The sequence below is a fragment of the Pygoscelis adeliae genome, unplaced genomic scaffold (genome assembly GCF_000699105.1).
Source record: "Pygoscelis adeliae isolate BGI_AS28 unplaced genomic scaffold, ASM69910v1 Scaffold85, whole genome shotgun sequence".
NCBI lineage: Eukaryota > Metazoa > Chordata > Aves > Sphenisciformes > Spheniscidae > Pygoscelis > Pygoscelis adeliae.
This window is the reverse complement of record NW_008824900.1, coordinates 312,241-322,038: the sequence shown is the minus strand read 5'-3', so window position 1 is coordinate 322,038 and position 9,798 is coordinate 312,241. Positions and strand designations below refer to the sequence as shown.

Here is a 9,798-nt window from a genome sequence, read left to right as displayed (position 1 = left end):
TATAAATCAGGAATGGGGAAATTAAGTAAGGCTAGAAACCTCCTGGCTACACCATTCTCTGTGCAAAGCAAACAGACTGGTCGGAAGACAGGTCCAAGGGGGCACGTGCTCCTGTTGGAGAACACACCAGAACACTCACTCCTACCCAGGAGGCCAGCTACACTGGACTCCACAGATGTGACAAGGGTCTTAAGCATGGGTGGGGGGATGTGTTACCAACGCAATGGATGTATTTGCTCTACATGGTTACACTCTGCCTGTGCTCATATAAAGCACAAATCTCTCCCACTGGCAATCCAGCTCTTCAGCAACACTTCATTTGCTCAGGAAAACTATCATGGAGTCAAACTAAATCTGAAAAAATGATCATACTGGGTTTGCTGGTAGCAACTGAGTTTCAACAACAGTATCAGAACAGTTTCCGTATTGCTACAGGCCTCTGGTTTAATAGACTCAGAAGCTTATAAAACAAGATGTTTTTTCCTGCTAAGGACTTCTTTTTTTTTTTTTTTTAAATACTCCCAAAGAATATCTAGAGTTTCTGTAACAAGTAGCTGGGATGCTCAAGTTTAGTAGATTCCCACCTCACAGAATTGTCTCCTTCTAGAAGTCTCTTAATTCTATTAGCACAACATGAAAGTGCTTTCTCAAGGCATCAAAATTTATCTGGCATCAAAAGCTACCAGCTTTCATAGCATGATTATTTATTATCAAACCAAAGATAGTAAGTTTCACCAGATAAAGTGGATGACCCTGGTAAGAAGGTAAATTAGGGTTTTTTTTTTCATATGCATTTCAATTGAAGAAAACTGATAATACATCCATGGGGGATTACGTATTTACTGGTGCATCTGAGGTAAGATGTGATCTACAGAACACTGATGGCTTGATTAAAAAATCATCTGTAACTTACTAGCCTGTATTCTTCACCTAGTCACCATAGAGAGCACACTGATTTTCAAGCTAGATCCTCTGATACGTGTTCCCACAACTGAGGATTTTCTATACCAAACCTTTTAAAAGCTCACATTAGCGGCAAAGAAGTGCTCATCTTCCACGGACCTCACAGCATTCCACATCATCTATCAGGCTTTTATGCCAGATGAGAGAAATTAGTGCAAGTCAGCCAGTCCTTGCAAGAATTCTCTCTTCCACTGCAAGGCACAGCGTGGAAAGGAAGGTGACAGAGGAGGAACAGCTCCATTCAGAACCACCTGCAGTAGCTGGGTGTGTGAGCCTGCAGAAGCACCAGGCAGCTCTGTCCCTCCTGGGCTGCAGCCAATTTTCTCTTGAACAGCCTGGGCATTAAAGCAGAGTACTGCCTAACGTGGTGCAGCTGCATCCCTAGTTCCTACCCCCAAATACTCTTAGTGCTATAACATAACTCTTTAACCTGGTTCTCTTTATATAAACTATGCACAGTGTTACCTGTCATTTTAAATCATCTCTCTCATCAGGTAGGACAAGTACTGAAAAATCCACGGGCCTGCTTGTGGGCATCAATGAAGTACCACCATGTGTGCTGATCTCACCTGTGCCCATGATGATTCCTGAGTGACTGTGAACCTTAAGCACCTCTTTGTTTCTATGGAAAGGAATGGGAAATATTCCATACTTCTTTTAATTGCACAAATGCAATAGCTTCTTTTTTACAGTGATAAATAAGTACAAAAAAAGTAGAAAAAAAGGGTTGTCCTTACTCTTTTACAGCCGCTTGTCAGGAGGCTCTTCTCTTTGGATGGGGGCACAAAGCCACTATGTGGAGTATCACTGGAAGCCAGTTCTTCTCCTCAAAGAAGAAAATGCACATCACAAATCACATACAACTTCTTTGTGAGACAGAGTGATGTAAGAACTCCTAACAGGATCCTTGCCATGACAGCTCCCCAAGACAGCTGCTATACCCAGCCTGACTGAGTTGAAGGCTCAGCCTCTCCCTCATGCCTTTATCGGAGGGTTTGGCTCTGGGCTCTGACAGGCTGTGGGTACCCGAGTATCCTCCAGCCATAAGCAGCACCAATCTACTGCAGATCCGTGTGTGCCATAATCATCCAGATGGAGGAACTGCGGAGTGCAGCATGCTTCTCCGCTTTCACGTCTCAGTATTCCTGCAGTGGGAAAAAACCTACGGCACGGAGCAGGATGGGACATGCCACGGCCTCATCCTAGCAGACAGGCAGAATGTATCTTGGATCTGCATTTCAACCTAGACAAAATGTTGTGGGCTCTAGTGCTCAGAGGCAGCCAGTGAAATCAGTTTCGCACAGCCTGAGCCCTGTGGTACTCTACAGAGCACACAGAACAGGATGCAGAGCAACACAAACAATTAATGTCTTCAGAAATGGGTTCTGGTGCATTAGTGTCTGCGCAGTGTTTTTTCTCCACCTGGTCTCATTTACACACACAATATACATTTATGTGCGGAAATGACTTCCCTCACCCAGGAAGCTGTATCTCCACTGAAATCCCAGGAGTAGTTTTATAGGACCAGGAATCATTTGCTGCAGTTTAGTCTAATATTCTATTTAGATAGAATATTCTATTTAGATAGAATATTCACGAGGAATATTCTATCCACGTGAAAATGCAGACAGGTGAACTTAGCAACCATGTTCTCTTTCACAGGTGAACAGGAGACACACAACACATTCTGGTGAACAGCCAGGCCATTTTAAGGGATATCATTGACCTTGAAATGTGCAGTTGTGCACCACATGCAACTATGACTGGGGACATTAGAGAGTTGCCCATAGACGAATTCTAGGTGTTGTATTTTTTCAACCCTGTATAGGTACAGATAAACTTCAGGTTTGTGTAATTGATGTACCAACATAAAATCATCTCTCATGCACACTTCTCTCATCCAATTGTCTCAAGACCTGAAAAGACAGTGCACATAACAGAAAGACTGTCCAAATAGCAGGGATGAGGATTTTGTCCCAGCTGTTGAAAATGTCCGGGCTCCCTCCTGGCAGAAAATACTTTGATATCCTTAAAGGAATTTTAAAATAAAATTTAGTATCTGTTGTCCAGGAGTTCTCTTAAATGCTGGGATTTATGAATCATTTCAGAAACGTCAGCTTGATTGTATCTAGAGCTTGCCGCAGAAAAATGTCCCCCCACAACATCACCTCTTGGATCAACACCAACATCCCTTGGGTGCTGTCATGGCTCTCCTAACTTAGCACAGCATAAGTCTGGCTCTGTGTAGCTGAAGGGACTAGGGACAGGGCTCACAAAGCTGCCAGAACTTACCTGGCTGCTCCGCTGCCTGAACATGGTCGACATCAAGGTTCCACTGAGTAAGGGTAAGTCCTTCCCTGGCCAACTCAACTAGGTCCTGCAGGGTCTGAACATCCTTCTGGCTGTGAGATAAAAACTGCCCATCTCCTTCAGGGCCTGACTTGGATTTGTCAGAAGTTTGGCCTCCAACCTCTGTGCAAGAGGGCTCATGAGAACTGAGGTCAGGCTGAAGTTGCTGGGATACTTTTGGCTGATCAGATCCCACCAAGGGCAGAGGGTTCTCTGGCTTATGATTCTGATCAAAAGAGGAGGAAAAAAAGACATCAATAACTTAGGTCTCGTTTTACGTATTTGCAGAGCTCGGAGTACAGTCTCTACTTCATACTTCTGAAACATCTAGTAAAGGATTACAGAGCATTCCCCAGGTACAGGGGCTTCCGAGGCAAAAACTCTCTGCGGTTTTATGAAGGACTCTCCCGAGATAAAACAGCTCTGAACAGAAGAAAGGAAACTACAACAGAAAATGCAGAAAAGGTGGTTTCTCCAGGAGCATGTCTGTGCAGGCAATTGCCAAGCATGGAGAAAGGATGGTGGAAATGCTCCCACTCCAACACCTAAATATTTCATTATAGCTGGAGCGCCTGGCAACAGTCACAGCTGAAGCTCTCCAGGTGCTTCTGTTCTGAGTTCTGAAATGCTTTTGCAGTTACATGTAACTAAATCAAACTTTCACCTTGGAGCTGTATTTTCCAGATTTGATCTGTTTCCCAATAAAAATAGTTTTGTTTGTTTATTTCTAAGTAAAAATGGTTTAGCCATTTCTGTGAATGGAAAGAATCAGATGGGAAAACACACTCTTGCCACGATTTTAAAGGCTCTTCTACTTTTTATTTTTAAACTTCTCTGGTAGTTTTTGGCTTGAACGGAAGGTCAAAAATCTTCATGGAATGGAGCCTCTCCAGTACAGCCCTAGCCTGCGATAAGCCAGTGAAAAACTCTGGGCTTTGACTAGGGAAGAAGTATTAAATAAAGCAACTACATATGCACAGTAGTTTTTGAACAGAAGCATCAAATTCTTCGAGAAAAAAATGAGGGAAGGAAGAGAAGTGACATCCTTCTTCTCAGTGAGCAAGTGTGTGATAAGATGAGACTAAAAGAGCTTTGTCTACTTCTGTAGGCACTTTTTATAAAAATGCAGAGCACTGGAAGAGGCAGGAGGTCTAGATGAAAAACAGAATGAAACAGTGGAACTGAAAACTGGATCAAAGCTCATATGCAACAAGAGGCAGTGGGATGCACAGGGAAAGCCTGAAGTGCAAATGCTTCACTTTGCAACTCTAGGTGCTCCCACCTTCTCCTCTGTGCAAGACAAATATCAGTCTTCAGTTTAACTTTTCACCCAGATACTTGCTGAGTGCAACACACAGGCAAAGCTCATACTAGAATCAATCAGAGAAAAGTGCCAAGAAGGAAAACAAGAGTCAGGCGGCTGTAAACGTGAACAAACTAGTAGCAAAATACCACAATGGGGTCCCTTTACTCAGTACTCTCTGTTCCCATCAGTTATATTTTCTGAAACCTCAAGGAATAACATGGTAACGTGAGCCTTGGTCTCCTCTCCAAAAGGGAGAAATCAAAGTTCAAGAGCATAAAACCTAACTGTGTAAGACCAGGGGACAACAGGGCACAAGCAGCGAGTAGGAGTATGCAGAGGCAGGGGATCACTCATTTAAATACCAAATGAGGGAACAGAAGGGTTACAGGGCAAGTGAACTAGGGCACACAAGTCTCAGAGCAAGGACAAAAGAGCATCGCACCTGCACAGGCTTCCAAGGTACAATGGGAGGGGTTAATCCAGCAGTGTAGAACGATTCAGGGTCATAGGGTCCTGTCAGAGCACTGATATTCCATAAAAAGCACTCCCTGGTTTTGGACAATGGCAAGAGCCAGGTTGCTTTTCCAGATTCATCCTCCAAAATCCTGCTAGTGGGAAGCTGAGGGGTGGGAGGGAATTCCACCTCTTCTGCAAGCAGCATAGCTACTCGCTCTTGGATCCTCTTGCGGGCCTTCTCCGGGTCCTGAAGCAGTAATGGTGGAGGTGCAGCTGGGCCTCTTTTACGACGTTTTTTCTCTTTAAAAAGAAAAGGAAGAGGAACCCAAATAAATAAACAGCTGAACACATAGGGCAGAGGAGCTCAGCATGCCAGCTCCTTCAGCTGTTGTAGTCAGTGATGACAAAAAGGCGACTACAAGTTGAACACAACTCTTAAGATTTCCACAGGTAGTCCGAAGCCTCACATCACCCTTATCGGAGAAATGAACTCCAGAAAAGACTGACTCCTGCTCACGCTGCTCTGCTGCCTGTTCAGAGCAGTCACATCTCTACAAAAGCTGACCATTACGGAAGCAACTGACATCCATGCAGCCTACCCCCCAGACCCATGGAATGGTGCCTGTATGGCACTTGACTAGATCCCAGTGCTTTGCAAAAAAGGGAGACAAAAATGCCAACGAATTCACGAAGGACTCCTTTTTTTGTGTACAGGTTACTGATGATATCAAACCACAGCTCACACGAACACTGAGCAGCTTTCATTTGGAAATCCTGTGTCTTACTCCCTTTGCCTTACTAATGCCCAACTCCAAATCCAACTGGCAGTACCTATTGGCAGGAGGAGACCCGAGCAGGGTCCTGAAGAGTGAAGTCTCCCCTCTATACAGCACTCAACACTCTCCCCTGGCAGCTGTCTATCTTTCTAAACCTTTTTGCACACTGAAATAGTGAAGCACATGCTCAACAGCATGTAGTATACACATATGTCCGTTACCGAAAGAAAACAGAGATAAGAGATAAGGCTGAAAAAGCTGCATTAATCCAGGTTGCAGCAGGACGAACAGGAAAAAACCTACTGCAGGAGAAATAACAATAATCTTTTCATGTTATTTCTTTTCACTTCCACAGTTTACAAAAAAGAACAGCTTATCTTAAGAATATTTTACAGATTCAAAACAATCAATCGGTGAAAAAAAGCATGAGATTCCTAAGGGACTTCACTAAAACCCATGGACATCCTGCAGTCTTTCTTGACTGTGTGTGGATACTGCATATTGTTGAAGCTCTGACAGCTTAAATAAAATAGAAACAGGGCTGTCATCCCTCCTATACCCAACAGGAAAGTTTTAGTGAAGAGCAGCCTGTGTTACATTACTCCTCCAATAACACAGCCTTTGACACTAATTCACTTTAACACATACCTGATCCTGGCTTCCATTTGATTGGCAAAGCAGCCACTGGTTTCACATTTGTAACTGATTTTGCTTGTTCCTGCTTTTCTTGCTCCAACAGAGAGCGTGACATTGCCATAGCAACCAGCAAATCTTCATCCTTAGTCTCCAATTTGGCCCTCTTCTGCATTTTCTTTGAGTCCTCTTTGGAGGAGCCTTTTCGCTTTGACCTGCTTGGTTGATTGCTGAAATACAAGAATGCAGCAGGAAGCCTAAGTTAATGTGATTGGATCAGAGACAAGAAACACTGAGCACTCCAGACCAGCTGCTCTCCTTGCTCAGAAAGATTCCCATATCCAGGATAATGAGAAACCATTCACACTTTCTTCCCTAGCAGAGAGCAAAGGATTTCTTATCATTCATGGACTTTAGAGCAATTTAGAGAAAATCTTATTTTGAAAAGGTAAGCACAAGACCACAGCACCGATGTAAGCATCTGCTATCTCTACCTTGAATGCTTTTTTGTACCAAAGGGGAAAAAACAAGTCGAAGCAGGGCAAAACCAAGATCATCAGAAAACGCTTTCCCACTCTTCTGCTTCCACAGGGAACAGGCAACGGTACTTCCTCAGCACAAAGGGACTTACGAGCCCTTATACAAATTCAGTCAGGCACCACTTGCTGTACTCTGAAGATTCCGCTGAAATCCAAGACAGCAGATGCAGCTCTGTACTGAGCACATTTCAAAACATCATGTCTGTTCCCTCCTTGGCTCGGGGTGGAAGGCACATATATCCAGTACAGCCACAAGCCGAATAGCTGAGGCATTGGCACGACAGATGCTCGGGAGAGACTGCACGCTCGTACTATGTGGTTTGCTTAACAAGCTCAAACACACCATTCAGCTTTACTGCGTAATTGCCTCAGAGCACAAATATTTCTGACAAACCAGTGTAAGATTATTTACTCCCCATTTTGCTCCTGCCTGCTGACTTTTAAAGTCATCCACCACCTGACCACTTCTGAAGGAAAGCAAGATGACTTCTCCAACTACCTACCACATTCTACCCATGTGGTACTGGGTCACGGCTCTACTTCACCTTCTTTGGACTTGGGGCCACCCAGCCTGCGAGCCTACCTTGCTTCTACCGTTCAGCCCCAGGAGCACAGGGTCAACGTCTCTCAGGCCGAACAAAGCAACCAGCATCTTTTATTTTCACCAGCTTACCTGGGACACTGAAGAGGTGCATCACCATGCAAGGACACCTGCAACTGCACTGCCTGAAGAAGCAGCTTAGGAGGAACATCCATCTCGACAGCACAGCGTTTCAAGTGACTGACTCGGCTCTGTGGAGTTTGGAACTGCTTCCCACAGATGGGACATTCAGGGACCAGTGGTTTGCTGGAGGATTGCATCTGCGCTTCTTCCATCTCATCCAGACATCTGTGAGATGATGGCAAAGCTTACCTCTGAAGACTTTAAAACTGTCCATGCTAAGATTTAAACCACAGTAAAGAAAAGGGAGCACAACTATTCCTAATATCTGCAACAGCCAAAGAAACATCCCCTAAAGAACCAAGAATTATGTACCCACCACTGTGATGAATATGACGTATAACAGCTACATGGAAGTTATGGCCTCAGAGGCATATTAAAAACATGTTGCTCAGAAGCAAGTGCAGGTAATAACCTTAACTTCACTGTGTGTCCATCACCTAATCCCTCTTTCTGCATTCATTCTAACGTTCCAGCTAACTTATAAACCACAGTTAAAAAAAGAATCACCTTACCAGAGAAACGGTAAGTCTTCCTCACCTGAAACAGGACTACTTCTTGTCCTTCTTACTACTTTTGCAGGCATGACCACATGCAGTGTCAAGAATGCAAGCGTTGTCAAGTGAGATATCTGACTTGAAAAGGACAGTGTTTTATGCCACAGAAAAGGGACCAGTCGAAATGAACACTGCACTTAAGAGTGAAGGATAATGAACTTCTAATGATTTCTGGTAGGCCAAAACTATGTAAAAATTTTTAATGGTTCTGTTTCTGTCCTCTCCAAAGAGATTCAGGGTGTGAAATCCTGGATCTGCAGTAGCCGTTATAAAAATCACTCCCTCATTAGGTAATGACACACACTACCTACACACATAGGCTTGTGTAAGAAACCATTCATCTGATGTACCAGGACTGGTGATTACTAGTTTGCCAGTGCATCTATCCATCTACAGCTTTACTTCTTGTGATAAAGACTGCTATCAAAAAATCCATTGCTAATATAACCTTGTAATCTCATAATATGATTACATGCTCAGTAGCTCAGAAAGCAGACTTCATTTCCAAAAAACATTTCTGACGCACTGTCACTGTTTTACAACCTCCGTCCTCTCAAGCAGCAGTGAGTATCTGAAGACAGAAACAGCAATAACACCTCTAAAGCTGCAGCTGCAGATAACCCTAATGAATGTGAGCCACTCAGTAACATGATGTAGGACTGGACAAATCACATCACTCTTGCTCCCTGAAAGTGCTGGAATTAAGACATTAAAACCATTCAGAAGTGCTGCTTCTGATACTTTCTCAACAGAGAAGCACAGACTTAATTTACAAAGAGCTATCTGTACATAATATATTAACAGTACTTGATATTTACCACTAAGGAAACTATTAAATTAAGGGCACTAATTTCAATTTAATTGCATACATGCTGACAAAAGAGAAGGCAGAGACACCTTCCCTTAGCCTCCCTACTCTCATTGTCAAAGCTCTAAGTGCAAGTTAGTCATCCTTCTGAACAGTATCACCTTTCCCTCAGCAAACAGCTTGGATACGCAGGACATACTAGATGTCCTTAGACAAACGATTTTTAGCAAAATAGATCAAACATGACTTTGTTGGCTGAAGTAGGTAGATCTCAGAATCTGCAGTAGTGGGTCCTCATTAATTTTGCTAGCCACTTTACAGTCGCAGCCCCTCTGCCACACTACTGATGAAAGCAGCCTTGGCCTTACAACACACATGCAGAAGCCCTGCAGGGCCAGACAATCAGCCTCTGCTTTGAGATCAAAACGACTTGTTAATTCAAGCCATTAAGGTCAATGCCACTATGCAGACTCCCCTGCTACCCCGTTCTGTAATGGCTAAGCTGACCGAGCGGTCTATGAGGTTAAGTGGGAGAGGATGTGGAAAGGACACATCATGCTGGTCTTTCACCTGTTAACGTGCTGCTCACGTCGCGTTGTGTTCATGGCTGAGAGATCCTTCTGGCAGATCTGACAGAAAAACAAGCCTGCATCCTCTAGGCTTGCCAGGGCTTCCTCTTTGGTTTCCTGC

The 9,798-nt window shown here is 43.8% G+C and overlaps 1 protein-coding gene across 1 annotated transcript in view; it reads right to left on the bottom strand.

Annotated features, from left to right (window-relative positions):
* The window catches only part of SLX4 (SLX4 structure-specific endonuclease subunit), a 23,336-nt gene that overhangs the window by 10,802 nt on the left and 2,736 nt on the right, over positions 1–9,798 (bottom strand). The window contains 6 exon segments of the mRNA XM_009324795.1: positions 1,701–1,789; positions 3,256–3,538; positions 5,061–5,374; positions 6,499–6,713; positions 7,696–7,911; positions 9,679–9,794. Of these exon segments, the coding sequence (XP_009323070.1) occupies positions 1,701–1,789; positions 3,256–3,538; positions 5,061–5,374; positions 6,499–6,713; positions 7,696–7,911; positions 9,679–9,794 (1,233 nt within the window).